Source organism: Leptonychotes weddellii, chromosome 7 (assembly GCF_054177405.1).
Source record: "Leptonychotes weddellii isolate Sample4059 chromosome 7, ASM5417740v2, whole genome shotgun sequence".
In the NCBI taxonomy this organism is placed as follows: Eukaryota; Metazoa; Chordata; class Mammalia; order Carnivora; family Phocidae; genus Leptonychotes; species Leptonychotes weddellii.
Genome location: NC_138375.1, coordinates 68,436,145 through 68,456,026, shown reverse-complemented (window position 1 = coordinate 68,456,026; position 19,882 = coordinate 68,436,145). Strand labels below are relative to the sequence as shown.

The following is a 19,882-nucleotide window of genomic DNA, read 5'->3' as shown; positions in this document are numbered from 1 at the left end:
GCCTTCTTTAAATAGTTCTTATTTTTAAAAATTTGTGTTAAAATAAGTACTTGTGTATTAAAATATGTAGGGATGAGAAGAGGAGGTGAAGGTGGCTGATTACAACTTCTAATTTTGCAAGAGGAACTGTCAGGTTCAAATTTAGTTGAACTTTAACACTAGGTCCCTAATACAACGTCAAATAAAATCGGTAAGTATTGTGTAAATATTTATTACTTAATTCATTTAATTTTATCTTGTGTATGCAAAAAGTAAGGCAGTTAAGTATCACTTTAAATAAAATGAGAATTGGACAAAATCCATCAAGGCCAACAACTCTCCAAAAAGTTGTAATATGCATGTGTTCCAGCTTAAAAACTTAAATTTTGCAATATTTCAATAAACATATTAACTTGTGATCAGAACTTTTACTTCTGAATTAGTCTACTTTAATCTCTGAAAAAAAGAAGAGCACAATTTTATGTAATGTCTAAGACTGGGAAATCTAATTACACCAGAACACTTCTAATCGGCTTCACTTCAACCTACAAATTCGCTTAACAAAAATGCCTTCATCTCCATACGCATACATATAAAGCCACTTATGATACATGAATTTCCATTTTGAAAATTATTTCTCTACTTTGGCTCAGAAACGCTCATTTAAGGAAAAACCACACTGAGGTAGTGTTTTCCTTTAAAACTACCGGACAAGATTCTCCCTTGAACTCGCGATTCTCCCCGCCACAGGCGGTTTTAATTTGGGGCAAAAGGGTAATATTCTAGATTAAATGACAACTATGGTAAAGTAAGTGGGGAGAATTCTTTAACGTCGGCCAACTGCGGCGGTCAACTTTTGAACCTGCTCGCGGTCTCGGACGCTACTTTAACTATCAGAGAGCATTTCCAGGGAGTTTTAATGGCTCGTTAATCAACTCTTAAGGGCAAGGTCCAGCTAAACTTAGCATGATCAGGAAAACGATCTCAAGTAAAACTCCGTTACACAGACTAAGCACCTCCCCACGCCCGACTACAGAACTCGCCCCTTTTCGACTCAGCTGGCGCGGGACACCGCAACGCCCAAGCAAGGCCCTCTAGCCCCAAGAGCGCCTGCGCAATCTCCACAGTCAATTAAAACCGTCCTTAAACTAGTCGATGCAATGGTTTTGAAATTACTGTCAGGTGATGCCTCACTTTAAAAATCACTAGATATAACAAAGCATACCGGAACGACCACTCACCGAAAGTGGTCCTAAACGCAAACAACAGGGTCTAAGCTTCCTCTCGCGACTTATCTGGTGCTGCCGGAAACGGAACTACCGGTGTCTTCAAGAGGGGTGTATTTATGGGGGCCGTGCGGGCCGTTTGGCACTTGCCGGAAAGCGTTCCGCCCGGTGAGGTTTCTGTGTGAGACCCGAGGCGGGAGGGGAGAGGCGTGACCAAGATAAGGGAGGTGTAGTGCTTTGCAGTACCTCTGTGTGACCCTTCAGCTGCTACTGTAGAGAGAAGACCTACGTCCAAGCTAACAGCTGGAGTCTTTTGAGGAACACTTCACTCCTGTCTCTGGGATTAAAGGGGAAGCCGAAACCTGGGAAGGGCACGGCTATCTTCTGCAGCTTGCGTGGCTATTGCAGCAGTAGCAGGTGAGGACTCAGACCCGAGGAGAGCCGAGATGCCGAACTCGGTCACCCGAGGCCGCTGCTGGGCAGTTAGTTGCTTTGTCTTTTCTGCGCTTTGCGGAGCTTAGACACGCGCTCTTCCTAGGGGCATGTGCCAGAGCGAAGGGCATCGTGGGCGTGGAGGAGTGACACTACAGCCTTTTCGCGTCTTAATTTCTCCTTCTCCTCCATTGTCCCCCTTTTTTATTCCTTGGGTTTGAGATACCCGAAATTTCAGATGAACCCGAAGGGAACTGCCGAGCGTCCAGCTGGCACTCCAGGCTGTGGGCTCGCTCCTCCAGCCTGGAGTTTGAGGACTGATGTGGGTAGCGATGGCTATTTTTATTTTCATTGCTCAGTCTTTACCCCTCTTCTCCTCGCCGCCTGCACCCCCACTTCAAAAGAACAAAGAGGCCCTTGCGTTGCAGCTTTCCCGAATAAAAACGGAGACTGCAGGTCACTCACTGCCTCACCTAATCAGTTCGAGAGTGTTGCACCTCGCGCGCTTCGAGGGAGACGGACCGAGGGTGGTGACCACTGGATCTCATTTACTAGGTTCTGGACTTCTGGGATTTGGCGACTTTTGGATTCCTGTGGGTGATACTTGGTTTGCTTTAGTGTGCTAGAAGGCTTAGATGGGGAAGTAGGAAGCGTGGCTGGCCTGAGCACCCAGCATCCTTGCCCTACACTGGGATAGGGTTTTGTTTTGCTGTTGAAAATTCTTCAATGAAAAATACAGTTTTTGTTTCAGGCAAATTGAATATTGAAGATAACCGCCACTAACTGAGTTCTTAAGTGTGCCAAGTGCTTTACGTATTTTCTCATACACTTCTCTCAACAATTCCATGAGGTATATTAGATTATTATTCTCTTTCCAGAGATAGGTACTGAGGCTTAGAGAGGCCACTTGTCCTAAAAAAACTTTTGTTACTAGTAAACATTTAAAACTGGATTAAAAGCCACATTTTTTAGATTCCAAAATCTGTATTCTTAATTATACTACTGTTGTCTTACCATTATGCTTCTTTGCTTCCAGTTTCTTCACTAACATTTTCAGTGGTTGAAAGTATTCATTTAAAAAAAAATACAGTATGCCTATTTATGTGTCTGATGAGATGATCTCTGTCCTCATGGAGCTTCCATATTGATGCAGAATTAAATAGTTCAGAAACCAAAATACTAACTGCAGCATGGGTGTTTTGAAAGCAGATGACTAAACTGATGTGCAGAAGATTCAAAGTTGCACAGTCAGATCTTGCTGTTTTAAGTTTTAAACTCATGACTTGTGGTAGGTCTTGTTAGGATATTACACTTAACAATTGGCGGGACATTTATTGATCACCCATATAAGTGCTATGCACCAGTTAAGTACTAGGAATATACAGATGAGGTCCTTGTTCTCTAAAAGCACCCACACAGCTACATATAAATAGTATTAAGGAACTATTGATTTTCCTAAGTGGAAATCATAATTGGTTATATAGCAAGATGTCCTTATTTTTAGGAGATGCATACCAAAGTATATAGAAATGAAGTATATTTCTGTCTATAACTTTCAAATGATAGAGCAAGTATATGCTAGAAAGTAAATATGGTAAAATGTTAGCAATTGTTGAGTCTAGTGGTGAGTGTATGAATGTACATGTATAGTGAACCATTCTCTCAACTTTTCTGAATATTTGAAATTTTTCACAATAAAAACTTGGGGAGGAAAAAACCCTAACTCTAATGGAAACAGGTAATTGTAAAGATATATCCCAAACGCTGTGGATCATGGAGGATGGGAAAGATGCTGATGTGTATTTAGGGGTTGGCAGAAGCATGATAGTTGTCAGAAAAGCATTTATTGAGGACTTTGCAGTTAATTATTGAAGGAGGAATTGGAACTTTCAAGGACAATAGTGAATTATAAGTAGAAGGAGAGACAGGCTCAGCAAAATATAGTTCATGAATGTTTGAAGAAGGGAAAAATCAGTGTGAAGGTTTTGTGAAACTTGGCATGGGCTTTTTTGTATACACTTCTAAATGATGCTTGGCTGCCTTTGCCAGCGTGCAGAAGCCTATTTAATAACCTATTATGTAGCTGTAGTAATAGTTCCCTGGAACTGGAGTCACCATTTACAACAGTGCTTTCATTGGAAAATGCTTTTAGGATTTCAGGAAAATTGGTCATGTGTCTGTTCAGGCTCCTCAAGGAAGGAGGCTTTCTGAATACTACATAGGACTGATGGATGATCCATGGTATCATTTTAAGGATTAAGCAGCTTTGACTATGGCAGATCTGTGAAGGAGATGAGTGTTTATTCCAGGCAGTAGTGTTCATGATAGTCTCAAGCAGTGTGGTAAGACTGGAAAACATGTAATGAGGTCTCCAGCAGCAGCGGCGGCGACAAAAAGGAGTTTCCGTGGCTTCATTACGTGGGTAGTAAATAGGTTCCTTCTAAATTGAATTGTTTGTATTTGTTTTGTGCTAGTTAAGTTAGGTAGGAATCTCGGTCTTAATTATAAAAGCCAGCAAGATAAATAAATAGCTAACATTTACTAAATGCTTACCTTGTGCTAATTGCTGTTATGTCTTCATTGTCATTTAATTTGCAAAATAATTAATGAGATTTATCCCATTTTACAGATGGTGGCTAGAGAGTCTCAATAACTTAGTTAAGGACACAGAACCGAGCAACTATCAGAAAAAGCTTTCTAACCCACTTTTGTCAAAGTCGAGAGCAGTGGTTCTCAATGTTCATTTCCAGACCAGCAGTATGAGCATCAGGTTGGAATTTTTAGAGTATCAAGTCCTACTTTGAGACTTTTTAGTTTAGTATTTTAACAAGCCCTCCTGGTGATTCTGATGTGTGAAGTTTGAGAACCACTTCTTTGATTGTGGCTACTTAGCGTGGTAGTTTCCAATTTAAAAATGAGAGTTGAGTAGTATTTGTCTTCTGAACAGATATTTTACTTTAATTTTTTAATCACCAACTGTTTGAAATTTCATTACACTGTGAAATTTTAATTTGAAAGTTGCATAAAGTGAAGCCTGGCTAGGTACACTAGGGTTTTAATATTTAATAGGGAACCACCAATTAAACTAAAATTAGATCTTTAGGAATAAGAGTTTGGGAGTTAGACTTTGCAGTTCTATCTAACATAAAAAGAAATCTTGTTTTTATTCTAATCTTGTTTTGTTGATTTTTTTTTTTGAGTCTAAAATGCAAAACGGTTTTATCCCCTGAGCTTTCTAGTTAAAGTCTTTTAAAAATTGATTTGACGAAATTTCAAATTGATTTATAGCTTTCAGTGGGTTTTAAACCCACATTACATTTTATCTGGTTTTGTTTTTTTCCATTCTATTCAGGTATTACTTAACTGTGTTGCAGAGTTATCTAGCTTTTAATGGAATTTTGTTATAATTTGAATAATTTTCTCATTTGTTAGATATTTTTGGACTTGAATTTAGTGTGTATTTTTGTTATTGTTACTTTGTTATTTTATTACTTTCTTTTTGTTATTTTTGAATCAGTTTGTCAAATTGATAAAATGTAGGTTATTGACGATGAGAGCCTAATTTTTTAATTTTATGGAAGCAAATGTCTTTTCATTTGAAGGTATGCATCAAGGTACCGGTCATGATTTTACACGTGTCATTTACTTTTACATGAATGTTTACAAAATTAATTTTTTGTAAAATTTTGAAAAAATTACAAAATTAATTTTTTCATTGCATTTTAGGTAGAAAGATTACTGCATCAACTCACTGAAGCAATAGCCTCACTCTTTGTCTTTTAAACTTCATCAACACTGAAGCGATGATATCAGAGAATAAAAGAACATTTGCCAACTAACTGTCATCACAATTTCAAGTGCTTGTATAAGCAGAAACAAGCTGCAACAGAGCTCTGTGTCAGCTAGTATAGAGAGAATGGTTTATTTAGGAGCCGTTTTAGTATAGTGCTTTATATCTGTATCAGATGAAATAAAAATGAGTGAGACCCCCAGATTCTTTGTTGGACCTGAAGATACAGAAATAAACTCAGGAAATTATCGACATTTCTTCCACCATGCAGATGAAGATGAGGAGGAAGAGGATGAGTCTGTAAGTTGTTTGTTTGATGAGAAAAGACCAGTACACTATAGGCTTCTTGCTAATCACTGTCAAGGTGAATTAATACTTTCTAAATTGTGAAGACATTTCTGTACATAGAAATTTATTGGAAATCTTCTGTGCTGTAAAAGCATGTTATGTTTCACTAGTAGCATTATTGAATCTATGATGCATCAAGAAATCCAATTAGGGGTCAGACTTTTAAGTTGTTTAATGATGTCTTTCATGATATGTTCACTGGTATGCCTAGCATAACACAGGAATCAGTTGAAAACGTGGCAAGGAGAGAATAATCAGGGCCATAAACCAAAAGGGTTTCTTGTATGTAGAAGTACCTGAAAAGTACAAACTGAGGGTTCTAGAGGGGTGGGGGTGGGGGGAGGGGTTAACCTGGTGATGGGTATTAAAGAGGGCACGTTCTGCATGGAGCACTGGGCGTTATGCACAAACAATGAATCACAGAACACTACATCAAAAACGAATGATGTAACGTATGGTGATTAACATAACATAATAAAATTAAAAAAAAGTACATCAAGATAAAGAAGTAAGTTGGAAGAAGTAATTTTAAAGGTACTAAAGAAGAACTTAGCCAGCTTCGTTAAGTTTGTCATGCTGTCAATACAAGTGGTGGTTGACCCAAAGATGGCCTTATATATTAACTATTCAGAAGTCTGTAACTGTGTGACTAGAAGAAGAGGCTACCTCAAATATCCAGAGAGGTGTATAAGTGCATAAGTCTTGTTTTCTTTTTGATCTGATCTACTAGGAGGTATAGCTGTACTGGATCTTTAGGAATAACACACATTTATTATGTTCATTTTACTGTAGTTACATTAGCTCAACATTTTTCTTGTTTTCCCTTTAGAAGTAGATTGCTTTACTGGGAAAACTGATTTAAGATACAAACTTATGTTTGTTTTTTCTTACATTTCCAGTTGAAAAGATAATTTTTTTAAGATTTATTTATTTATTTGAGAGAGAGACAGACAGAAAGAGGGCGGGTGGTGGGGAGGGGCAGAAGGAGAGTGAGACAGTCCCAAGGAGACTCCATGTTGAACGCAAAGCCCGACGCAGGGCTTTATCTCAGGACCTTGAACCCAAACCAAGAGTCAACTGCTTAACCGACTGCACCATGCAGGCACCCTGATAATTTTGTTTTCAAACCAAAACCTGTTATACTTGGTAAAAGTAGTAAAAAAACAAACCAAAAATAGCTATTGGATGATTACTGACATCATTTTCCATAGTTATTTAACACTTTTCACCATGCCGTTACACATATCTGAAATGCAAATGAGACTGTCATTCACTTAAAACCTATTCTACCCCCCACCTCACCCCAGAAAAAATGATTTTCAGGCTTCTCTTAATGGCAAAATTTTTCTTCATCTGAAGTGTTATCCAGAAGTCCAATAAATAAAACATGTTTTATCTGTCTGACTTAAGCTAGAAAGTACTATTGACTCAGCCTCTGCTACCCCTACCCCTTTTCGCCTGAGTTCATCTGAACATTCTGTGAACATCACTGACAGATCAAGTCCATTTCTTACAAATAAGGACTTTTGTCTGTCCCTTATATCTAGAATTGTACTAGTCTCTCTTCCCTTCTACCTTTTAGGTTTCAACAATATCAAATTTTTGTTTTTCATATATTATTCCATGTTGTACCATGCCTCTTTGCTGTTGTGTGTATTTCTTCATCTCTGTGAAATGCCCTTTTCTGAGGGGTACCTTATGAATTGTTTTTCATTCTTCAAAACCTTGCTCATATTCCCTATTCATTCTTCCCCTTCTCCTTATAATCTTGAATACTTCTTCCTCGGTACTATTTTTTTTTTTAAAGATTTTATTTGAGAGAGAGAGAGAAAGAGCATGCACAAGCAGGGGGAGGGGGAGAGGGAGAGGGAGAAGCAGACTCCTCACTGAGCAGGGAGCCTGACATGGGGCTCAATCCCAGGACCCCAGGATCATGACCTAAGCCAAAGGCAGATGCTTAACCAACTGAGCCACCCAGGTGCCCCCTCAGTACTATTCCTATACCTTGATGTATATACTTGTATTCCATGTATCATAATGTACTACATTATTACTGTGATCTGTTCGATTCACAGCACTTTGAGGATAGGTAGTTTCTGTATATCTAACTTCAGCACTTAGTGTAATTCTTGGAATATTGGTACTAATTAAATTGAGTCACATTTGTGGTGCATAGTTGACACTTTTGAGAAGCTTGATTTGGTTCATTTGGCCTATAGATTGACAAAATGATTTGTTCCAGATCATTCTCCTATTTTTAGGATTAAAGGTATGAATTTCAGAAAAAGAAAATAAAGATATGAATTTCATCTTAGACATTAAATCTATCAAAGTAACTCAGATCTGTCTAAACAGTTATTTTCATGCTTCCAAGATTTTACCTATAGGAAAATTTATAGTTTTGTCTTAATAATGCAGGCTTATTTGTTCATTTTAAACTTGGAAGTTTCTAGTTCATCTTAGCTAAGGAGTAGATATTAAATAGATCTGTAATAAATACAATTTAGCCTAGTAGCCTTTTTTTTTTAATTGTAAAGCAATGGGAAATGTTAGGTTGAGTGTTTTTTTTTTTTTACTGGAGTATAATTGACATAATCGTTTCATGTGTACAACATGGTGATTCAGCAATTATATACATTACAGAATGCTCACCATGATAAGTGTAGTTACCATCTGGTCACCATACAAAGTTACTGTTATTGACTATATTCCCTCTGCTGTACTTTTCATCCCCATGGCTTATCTATGTTATAACTAAAAGTCTGTATACCTCTTAATCCCCTTTGCCATTTTTACCCATCCCACCATCCCCCTTCCCTCTGGCAGCCACCAGGCTGTTTTCTGTATTTGAGTCTATTTGTTTTGGTTTTTAGATTCCCCATGTTAAGTGAAATCATAGGGCATTTGTCTTTCTGACTGACTTATTTCACTTAGCATAATACCCTGTAGGTCCATCCATGTTGTTGTGAGTAACAAGATTTTATCCTTTTTTATGGCTGACAAATATATATACTGTACCTTCTTTATCCATTCATTTACTGATGGACACTTAGATTGCTTGCATATCTTGGCTATTGTAAATAATGGTGCAGTCAACATATCTTTTTGAATTAGTGTTTTTGTTTTCTTGGTAAATACCCAGAAGTAGAATTAATGGGTCATATGGTATTTCTATTTTTAATTTTTTGAGGACCCTTCATACTATCTTTCACAGTGGCCATACCATTTTACATTCCCAGCAACAGTACTACACAAGGATAGCACTTGATATTCTTGTCTTTTTGATACTAGCCATTCTTACTGGTGTGAGGTGATATCTCATTGTGGTTTTGATTTGCATTTTCCTGATGATAAGTGATTTTAAGCATCTTTTCATGAATCTTTTGCCCACCTGTATGTCTTCTTTGGAGAAATGTCTGTTAAGTTCCTCTGCCCATTTTTTAATTGCATTATTTGATTTTTTTGGTGTTGAGTTGTATGAGTTCTTTATATATTTTAAAAATTGACCCCTTAATGGATATATCATTTGCAAATATCTTTTGTTGGCTGGGGAAGTATTCATTAGGAACATCATGAGCTATGTAGAGGCTTTTGATCAGGAAAGAATTGAGTAAAGGAACATAAAAGTGGATGATCAAGGGGGAAAAACAGCAGATCCCAGGGAGATTAGGATTTACAATGAAATTTAATACCAGTTTGAGCTCTAAATTTCATATGAGTTAGAAGAGGCGATGAAGAAATCTAATTTTAGACATAAAGAATGGTAATTTAAATCTGATGTTACCCAATTTTATTTTTAGATTTATAATAAGAGAAAGTCTAGTAAAACACTTTTGAGCTCAGATTACAATATCTTGTGAAATATATAAAATATGGAAGAGGGAGAACTAAAAAAAAAAAAACTGAGCACAGCTTTATTTATTTGATAAAACGCTTAATTACTTGAATGCAAAGATCTCAATGAATCTTGAGTAATTTTGTAAACCTGTGAGCTACTTATAAAGTATTTCTATATCCTTTTTTTTTAGTTTTAGGACGAACCATGGCCTTTGAGCTGTAGCAAGGGTGTCAGAGATGAGCAACACCAGTAGACAGGAATATTGAGTATGAAGATTGGAGTTTCAAAGAGCATTGACACCTCTGTTAGTTTGGCTTTCTCCAAAATTTTCTTCCAAGTTGTCACTGGTGACCAACTCCTATTCAGGCTCAATCTACAAAAATAGTTTAACACTGTATACTATCGCTTTGTAGTCAGAATATCTTATTTTAGGCAAGAGAACTCTTTATCTCACTCTCATTGGTCTTTTTACCTGGATTAGATAGGTTTTGGCCCTCATTTTCCCCTTTCTGTTGTGGCAAAGGTAAATAAGTACTAGAAACAGTTAAGGAAGGAGTATCTGTTTAAGTTTAAAATCAGAATGAAAATAGTAACGATGTCCTGAAAGCTTTCCAGACTTTTGTAGACAACTATTATTTGTTATTTATTATAACAAAAATGTAATTTTGAAAAATGCCTTTTTTGGTTAGCGTATCATTTGTATTGATTACATCCTGCATCTATTTCTGAAAAAGATTTAATATAGCTCTACTTTGGATTTGTATTAAGTCAACCTGATTTTTTGTTGTTGTTGTTTTCTTTCTGTTTTAGCCACCAGAAAGGCAGATTGTGGTTGGAATATGTTCCATGGCAAAGAAATCCAAATCCAAACCAATGAAGGAAATTCTTGAACGGATCTCCTTATTTAAATATATCACAGTAGAAGTATTTGAAGAAGATGTTATTTTGAATGAACCAGTAGAAAACTGGCCTTTATGTGATTGTCTTATTTCTTTCCATTCTAAAGGTATTAAAGAATGGGGTGGGAACTCCCTTTATCCTCTTATAATAAGCCTAATACATATTAATTGTAGAGTATTAGATAAAACAGAAAAATAAAATTAAACTCACCCATCTCACATATCAGTGATGTTAATATTTTGATATATTTCTTTTCAGTCATTTTTTTCTCTATGTATTTTTTTAAACAACTTTACTGTGGTTGTGTGTATGTAATTTTATATTTAATTTTTTCATTGGTTATATCAAGAGGTTTTTTTCCCCTCCATTACATTCTTCAAAGACCTGATTTTTAACGTCATCATAGTGTGTCGTCATGAGGATGTCCTATAACATATTTAACTGTTATCCTAATAGTTAGATAGTCTCCAATTTTCACTATTAGAAATAAGGCTATTATGAACTCTTTTAATGCATATCTTTTTTTGCACTACTCTAAGTTACTTAGAATAAATTCTTGAATTATTAGATATTTTAAGCCATATGCTTTTGCTATATAGAAAATGATCTGTCTTTCCTCATATACATATTCATATTTTATTTCTGAAGAACTTAATGTTTGAATTTTCAATTTTACTTGGTTTCTTTTACAAATCAAACAGAAATATTAATTAAACATAAATATTACTTGATGGTAAAGTATGCCTTCATACTGATCAAAATTATTAGTGAATATTTGAAAATTTATAACCCAGGAATCTGTGAATTAAGTGAATTTCTAAGAACTATGATTTAACAGATGCATGCTCAGTTGTAAATGTATTCATATTAAATCACTTTGTTATCAAAATATGTAATCTCCAGCTGTGTTAAAGTTTTACTTTAGTTAAGTGTTCAAGAAACTTCTCCTTCAGCAAGAAGGGGATGGAGCATGATTGAGACTTTTTGTGCTCCTGTAGCCTGTAGAGAAGCCAAGGCCCTGGTCTTCTTTATAAATTGATGTCCTTTACTTCAGAGAATCTTAAAATTGGCTTATCCTTCAGGGTTAGGTGGTCTTCCCTCACTACCACATGGTTCTTCCTACCAAAGCTTTTTTTTTTTTTTTGCCTGTAAAAACTAGGTGCTATCTAAGGTCATATCCCATATGCTGTCTCTTGGTAAGGAAAAAGTTCCTCTTTAACACCAACAGAACCAGAGAACTGTTACAGAGGTTCCTATATGCTGAATTCCGTTAGGATGCTTTAAATCATAGACATTGAGCTATCTTGATGACAAGTGATGAATTCTTCGCAGTCTTTACAACACGAGAAGGGTTTGTAATTTGTGGAAGTGATTCTTGTTATAGAGTACTTTTATTAAATTTTAAAAACTAAGAGGAATTTAGGAATAAGTCTTTTTTAACTGACTATAGTTTTTTGTTTAGTTTTGTTAACTTCAGTATGCCTTAGTACTTACTTCCCCTCAACTGTTCTGATAATGGTACAAAATACAGTGTCTTCACAGGTATTCTGTAGTACCCAAGGTTAAATTCTAAAGTTATGCATGCTTACTGATTTTTCCTCTTTTCCTTAGACAAGATATTCTTTAAAATATTGTCATTTAAGGAATAATAAATATTTATTGGTAGCTTACTCTGTCAGGGACTATGTTAAGTGTTTTATATACACTCGTTTATCTAGTTTCTCAAAAAGTCTACTAGGTAAAACTTCTATAATACCCATTTACAGCTGGGAATCAGGGACTTAGAGATGTTAAATAAATTTACCCAGGGTCACATAGCTAATGAAAGATGGAGCCAGGATTTTGAACCCTGTTTTATTAGACTCTATGGTATACTGCCATACCATCTCTTAATAATAGGTATTGTTGGATAAAATTGGAGATTTTTAGTGTCAGTACAGAGAGTGTGGTATAATTATTAAAATGCTTTAGATTTTTTTTAGACCTCTTAGTATAGTTGCCATTCGATTTGTGTTCCATGTAATTAGTAGTTTCATCAAAGTCTAGAAATTTTAGGGAGTTAATTTCCGATACCTTAACATTGACCTAGTTACAGCAAGTATGATTCTACTCATATATTTTATATTTAGAGCATATCTATTGTATGTGAATTAACTTTTGTTTTTGCTATTTTTAAAGATGCACAAGTTCTTTGAATTATTGGCAATTTTATACGTATAAATATCAAACTAAAGTGAGAAGAAGTTATATTTATTTTTTTTTAAATCACCAAGTGACTGTGATATACTTATTTATATAGAAGTTCTGTTTGTGTATGAGGTGATCTTAACCTGTTATCAGGTGACTTTGAATAATCAGGCATTGACTAACGTGTCAGTGCTCTCCATTTGGTTATATAGCCACTGGCTTGTTGTGCCTTATCGATCAAATTAACTAGGAAAAAATAAGACTTATTAATAGTACCAGTTATGTCAAGTTTTATGTATTTTTCCATGCATTATATGGAAAGCAGTTATATGCATAATTAAATTAACCTTTATGGGAAGTGGCATAAAATCAAATAGATATAAGTTATAGATGTCAACTTATCTTGAGATTGTACAGAATATGTTAATAATATGTGTTCTTAGGATTTCCACTGGACAAAGCAGTTGCCTATGCAAAACTCAGGAATCCATTTGTAATCAATGACTTGAATATGCAGTATCTCATACAAGATAGGTGAGTGATGGAGATGGCTGAATTAAGGGAAGAAAAATAACATTTATTTAGTATCTACTGTAAGCTGACCTCACGTGTTTTCATATACATTAATTTGTGGTATCCTCTAAATAATACTTAGAAATAGGTATTTATACCCAGTTTTATAGATGAAGAAACTCAATCCTGAATTAATTTGCCCAGAGTCACAAGTAGTTCTGTCAATAGTGGAACAAGGACTTAAACCAGGTTTGTTTAATTTCCAGAGCCTACTGAACCATTGAAAATTATGAACAACTTCTCTGTTATGTGACTGAAGATGAAAATTAGGGTTATACTCATTATAACTAGACTTTTTTTTTAATTGAATAGTGCAACAATTTTGAAAAATATCTCGTGATATATCTTAGCGTTCATTTTACAGGCTGAAAGCATGGATTTCTAAGGGAAACTGTAGAATACAAATATATTTATTTATTTTGTTTGAGTGATGTTTCACTCTGATGGCTACCCTTACAATTTCACCAACATTCAGTTTTCTTTTGTGGATAGCATTACAATATGAGATTATATGTGTGAAAATGCTTTATAAAATTTAAGGCCCAATAGTTTTTTGGTTTTGTTTTTTTTTCTGTTCTTCCAGATAGTAAACATTATCAATATCTAACATTTTAAAACATTTTCCATAGATTTACATATTAATACATGCTTCTATGTTATATATACATATATATATATATAAATGCATATTTGCTTTAAGAAATTTGGAAAATAAAAGCATAAAGGTATTTAACCCTGCTACTGTCTATCATATTTTTTCATGTAGAAAGCAATGCATACATCCACTCACATTTTACTAAATTAGGGTCACTTTTCTCTTAAAATACTATGAACATTTTCCCATGTCATTAAATATTCTTTGAGTATAAAGTTTTTAATAGGTAATATTCTGTCATTGCCATATAGCAACTTTGTATTTAACCATTTCTTTTTATATATTTATATTCCCAATTTTAAATATTAATATTTTAATATGCCACATGAAGTATTGTGTGCATACATTTTTGTTCTAATATGGCTGAATATTTCCTTAGAAATTTTCAATATTTTTAAGGATTTATTTGTTTATTTAAAAAATAAGACTTGATATCCATGCCTTTTTTAGTTATACAATAGTAATAATGTACTCTTCAAATAGAGCAAATGTTTTCCTTTTTCTTCAGAAGAGAAGTATATAGTATTCTTCAAGCTGAAGGTATTTTACTTCCTCGTTATGCAATTTTGAACCGTGACCCAAATAATCCCAAAGGTAAGAATATGAGATTTTTTTTTTTTTAAGATTTTATTTATTTATTTGACAGAGACACAGCGAGAGAGGGAACACAAGCAGGGGGAGTGGGAGAGGGAGAAGCAGGCTTCCTGTTGGGCAGGGAGCCCGATGCGGGGCTCGATCCCAGGACCCTGGGATCATGACCTGAGCCAAAGGCAAACGCTTAACGACAGAGCCACCCAGGCGCCCCAGAATATGAGATTTTGAGCAAGCTACCTTTTGTCACTCAACATACTTTTGAGCCCCTTCCTTTCTATAATTAAGTAGAAGGAATTCAAAGAACTCATACTGTTCTATTTACTTTTTTTTTTAATGAGCCACGTAAGCATTATGTTCAGTTGAAGTGTGGTACTATAAGCTAAAAGGCCCACTAATAATTTAAGAGTTCTATATCTTACTTTTCTTTGTTCTACATTTGACATATATCTGGGAATCATAAAGAATTTTTAAATTACATGCTTAGTAAATTTGTATTGATTAGGGGTAAACAAGTGATTTATCTATGACTATTGAATTCAGGATTAGAAACTTCATGCTAGGATACCGTAATTTCTGATGATTAGGAGTTTAGAAATATTACTACTTATTAATATCCTAAAGCACCCTTTGCTTCATTTTTCTGGTTATCTAAAATGTAGCATGTAAGTTATATGTAACAGTCTAAAAGCCAAGATAAATGTTTATCTGCTTTAAGATTTAATATTCTGACAAGGGTATTTTGGGGAATTTTGATGATTTTATTGTACCTTAAAGCAACTTTTGTTAAAAACCAGATATAGTATTTATTATCTGTAACAGGGAACTTCTCTCATTTGTCTAGAGGTAAAAAGTTAACTTCCTGATTCGATTGCTTGCTTACTTTATATAGGTTACTTTAATAACTTAAATAATTTCATGTTTTATGGTATCTGTGATACAAATGATTCCATATAATTTTCAGAAGATGAAAGCAATCTAGAATAATTTCTCAGCCTTTCTTGTTGGCATCAGTTCATATCTAATGTTGAATTCTATGGGATGATAAGGTAAAATGTCAGGTTTATAAGATTTTGAAGAACAACTGTAGTTTTTAATGTCATAGATCATAAATCTTGGTATATGTTGTTTGCATAAATATTTTTTTAAAGATTTATTTATTTTTTTAGAGAGAGAGATGGGGGGAGGGGCAGGGGGAGAGAATCTTGAAGCAGACTTCCCTCCTGAGTGTGGAGCTCGAGGCTGAGCTCCATCTCCAGACCCATGAGATCACAACCTGAGCTGAAACCAAGAGTCGGACACTTAACCAACTGAACCACCCAGGCGCCTCTGCATAAATTTTTAATTAAAATCAAATCATACATTATCCAAGGTTACTTTTCTTTGTAAATCTATTCTAGTAAAAACTTTAACATTATTATTATATGTAGATAATATACAATATGTAATTATTCCTGCTGTTATGTTTGATGTTTAGAATGCAATCTGATTGAAGGGGAAGATCATGTAGAAGTAAATGGTGAAGTTTTTCAAAAGCCTTTTGTAGAAAAGCCAGTCAGTGCTGAAGATCACAATGTTTACATTTACTATCCAACATCTGCTGGTGGTGGAAGTCAAAGACTTTTTCGAAAGGTAAACCTTTGTTATCCTAGGGGATGCTGTTATTCACACTTCATACAAATTCTACTAAAAGTAATCAAGTATTTAATGGAACTAAGATTAAATAAGAATGTATCATTCAGGGATAAATTCAAACTGATATCCTTCTTTGTTAGAAAAGCAAGGCATTATTTTAGTTATTTAATGTTGTTTATGCAAAATTTCTACATACAAAATACCAAGAAAATTACTTGATTGTCTTTCTATCTTACATTTATGTATCTGGCATATGAGAAATTCAGGTAAAGATCAGTAGTCTTTAAGAAAAATGGCCCCCAAGATAGATAATTCATAGACACAAGTAATATCAATATCATTTACATTTATGAAAGTATGCTCAAAACTGTACCCATAATAAAAGAAATGCAAATGAAGTCTAAAAGGTAATGACATTGAATTACTTTTTGGATTGGCGAAAGATCAAAAAGATTGAGATAGTTGGAAAACAAGCACAAGCCCAAATGTTGTTGGCAGAAATGTAAATTAATATAGCCTTTTATCTCTTAGCAACATAATTTAACAATATATTAAGATTAAAAATGCACGTACACTTACAAGCAATTATGGAAATGCAAGTAAGAACACAGTGAGATACTGTTTTATATCCATTAGAGTGGCAAATATTAAGTTTAACAATACCAATTATAGACAAAGATGTAGAGCATTGGGAACTCACATCCATTGCTAGAAGACTCTAAATTGTTAAAACAGTTCATAAAATATTTTGGCATTATCTTTGTAAGTTGAATATGAGCCACCTAGTAATTCTATCACCTAGTAATTCTACTTGTAGTTTGTACCTTAGAAATGCTCTTGCAAATGGGACACTTAGAAGAATGTTGAAAGCAACACTGTTCTACTGGCTAAAGCTTAGAAAACAACCTAAATATTCATTAATAGAATGAATGAATTATGGTGTACTTACACAGTGGAAAATTCTGTGGTGGAAGAAGTGAACAAAAGAGGGTTATGTGCAAGAACATGGCTGAATCTTGGGAACATTACTCTTACAGTTCGTTGTATTCTTAGCAATTTAATTTACATGTAAGTTTCATCACAGCAGAAAATAATACAGTGTCAACTCTATAGCAAGTGTTGTTAAATATCTGTGCACCAATAAAAGTTTCTGGAAATATCTAAGATGGAAATAGATGGTAAAAAGGTTATATTATAAAAATGAGATGAATATTTTAGTTTTTATATTTGTGGACATCTTTTGTTTTCAGATTGGCAGTAGGAGTAGTGTTTATTCCCCAGAAAGCAATGTACGAAAAACAGGCTCATATATATATGAAGAGTTTATGCCCACAGATGGTACTGATGTAAAGGTAGGACTGATTACAGTATATTTTAATTTTGTATTTAGTTTACCAACGATATCAGAAAAAGAGAGTACCCTGAGAATAGACTCTATTCTGGATCTCTTTCTTTTTATGACTAGGGATTCTTTATCTGTTTTGAATTATGAATGTCTTTGGCAGTCTGAAGCCTATGGACCCTTATTTTAGAGTAATGTTCTTTGGTGCTTAAAACAGGATTGCCAAGGAGACAAATTTTATTGAAATGTAGTTACAAAAATATTTAAAAACCAACTTTGTGATACAATAATATGTGTGCTTCTTTAAAAGGACATTAAATAATAAAATATAGTGGGTAAGGGTCTAATAGCCACTAGTTTCTAAGCACTGATTAGTGTAAATGATGTTCTGAGATCTGCAACAACTGTAGTATAATACAATCAAACAATATGTTTGATTTGGTGACAGATAAGGTCTTAATTGCTATACCTTCATCCAGTCTCTGTCTAACGAGACTGTCTTTTTTTCTAAGGTGTAGACCTGATCATGAATCTCTCCTTTAAAATTCTCTTGTGGATTTTGCTGACCTTAGGGTAATAATCAGGTTCATAAGGGTGGCATACAGAATATTTCTCAGTCTGTCCTGTGAACCTTATTTCTTACAGAATAAAAGGCACCAAATAACTTACTCTTACCTGAATACATCGTGCTCTTTAATGCCTCTGGCCTCTGTGTTGATTACCTTTACTCAGGGTGCTGTTCCCTTTCTTGTCTGCCTTTCAGCGTATGCTGTCCCTCACCACCACCCCCAGTTTTTTAATCTTTCTTTTGGCCATTACTTCCTTCTGTCATGTACCTCTCCTTTGGTTAAGCTAAAAAAATTTGGAAAAGATCACATCCTATACAACCTCGTGTTCCCTCGTAATGCTCAGTATAATCATTCTCTGTAGAGAACAGAACTTCATGTTAGCAGTTTTGCCATGTAATTAATTATTTATAATCTTTTCCAGTGTATTGAAAATTTTGGCATGTGAAATAGAAGTGTGAAAAGAACAGTCTGGAGACTGAAGTATTTTTTATTGATTATTTTTTCTTCTGATTTGTCGTCTGCCTTTTTAATACATTTTAAATAATATATAAATTTTTAATTTTAACGTTTATTAAAGGTTTATACAGTGGGTCCAGATTATGCGCATGCTGAAGCTCGAAAATCTCCAGCGCTTGATGGCAAGGTGGAACGAGACAGTGAGGGAAAAGAAGTTAGATACCCTGTTATTCTTAATGCACGAGAGAAATTAATTGCCTGGAAAGTCTGCCTTGCTTTTAAGGTAGGATGTTTTACAGGCCATATAGACCCCTGTAAAAGAAATTCTAATTTTCTTTCTTGAGTAAAAGAAAATTTTTTACTTCTAACATTTGACTAATTCCCTCAGTGAAATCATTAGGCTTCCAATAATGTATGTTAAAGATTTAAACCGAAGTAGTACAACTTGATCTATTAAAGGATAAACTTTACCTTTTGAAGTCTTGTCTTGGGTATATAATGTAAAACTAGTGTGTTACTGGTTATTAAATAATAAATACTTTATGTCTTAATAATTTGAAGTCACTTTTGTGGAAGGAATGTTAGTCTATAAATACATTTTAATAGCTTTATATAAATTGTTTTAATTATGTAATAACAGGATTCCAAAAGACATGACTTAAAATCACATATACTAATATGTGATGATTTGAATATAAGATGCAGAAAATAGAAAATTTCAGGAGCCTGAGTAGGAAATTCCTACCTTGCAACTGTTTTCTTCTCCCAAATAAAGTAAATTTATTTCAGGTGCTCACGAGGATATAGTTGTCAGGGTGTAGAAGATTCAGAGGGAGGAGCACCTGGCTGGCTCAGTTGGTAGAGCCTGCGACTCTTTTTTTTTTTTTTTTGAGAGGGAAATACTTTTTTTTTTATTCTTATGTTAATCCCCATACACTACATCATTAGTTTTAGATGAAGTGTTCCATGATTCATTGTTTGTGCATAACACCCTTGATTTCAGGGTTGTGAGTTTGAATCCCACACTGGGTGGAGAGATTGCTTAAAAATAAAATCTCTTAAAAAAAAAGGATTCATAGGGATAATTGGACATTTCCTCTGGGACATATCTTCAAAACTATTTTTCCTTTATGCTTTTTTGGATTAAAGTGATACAATTTCTACTATCACAAAATTTAACAAAGCCTTTAAAAATTTTTACTCTTGTTTTTTAATTAAATGTTACTTGAAGAATGTCTTGTAATAGTTTGTTATTTTTTGGCCTCTCTTATCTCTTAAGCATTTTTGTTCTATATTTATTTCATGGGGGAACTCAAATGATCATATGGTATGTTTTACATATTTTCAGAGTACTCAGGTTA

The 19,882-nt window shown here is 34.3% G+C and overlaps 2 protein-coding genes across 28 annotated transcripts in view; one reads left to right on the top strand and one right to left on the bottom strand.

Moving 5' to 3' along the window:
- Positions 1–1,300, bottom strand: part of GIN1 (gypsy retrotransposon integrase 1) — an 83,692-nt gene extending 82,392 nt beyond the window's left edge. For all 3 annotated transcript variants that reach the window (XM_081826506.1, XM_006728301.3, XM_081826508.1), the window contains exon 1: positions 1,221–1,300. The gene's annotated coding sequence lies outside the window, so the exon portion shown is untranslated. The remainder of the gene's footprint in view (positions 1–1,220) is intronic.
- Positions 1,301–1,385: 85 nt separating this feature from the next.
- Positions 1,386–19,882, top strand: part of PPIP5K2 (diphosphoinositol pentakisphosphate kinase 2) — a 71,648-nt gene continuing 53,151 nt past the window's right edge. For 16 of the 25 annotated variants that reach the window (XM_031040477.2, XM_031040458.2, XM_031040430.2 and 13 more), the window contains exons 1-8: positions 1,387–1,622; positions 5,364–5,727; positions 10,424–10,619; positions 13,144–13,234; positions 14,437–14,522; positions 15,997–16,151; positions 17,405–17,506; positions 18,643–18,804. In XM_031040477.2, coding sequence (XP_030896337.1) covers positions 5,614–5,727; positions 10,424–10,619; positions 13,144–13,234; positions 14,437–14,522; positions 15,997–16,151; positions 17,405–17,506; positions 18,643–18,804 — 906 coding nt within the window. In that variant the 5' untranslated portion in view covers positions 1,387–1,622; positions 5,364–5,613. Of the gene's footprint in view, positions 1,688–1,979; positions 2,231–5,363; positions 5,728–10,423; positions 10,620–13,143; positions 13,235–14,436; positions 14,523–15,996; positions 16,152–17,404; positions 17,507–18,642; positions 18,805–19,882 lie in introns of those variants that run through there. The other 9 variants (XM_081826489.1, XM_081826491.1, XM_081826490.1 and 6 more) reach the window with 4 other exon arrangements.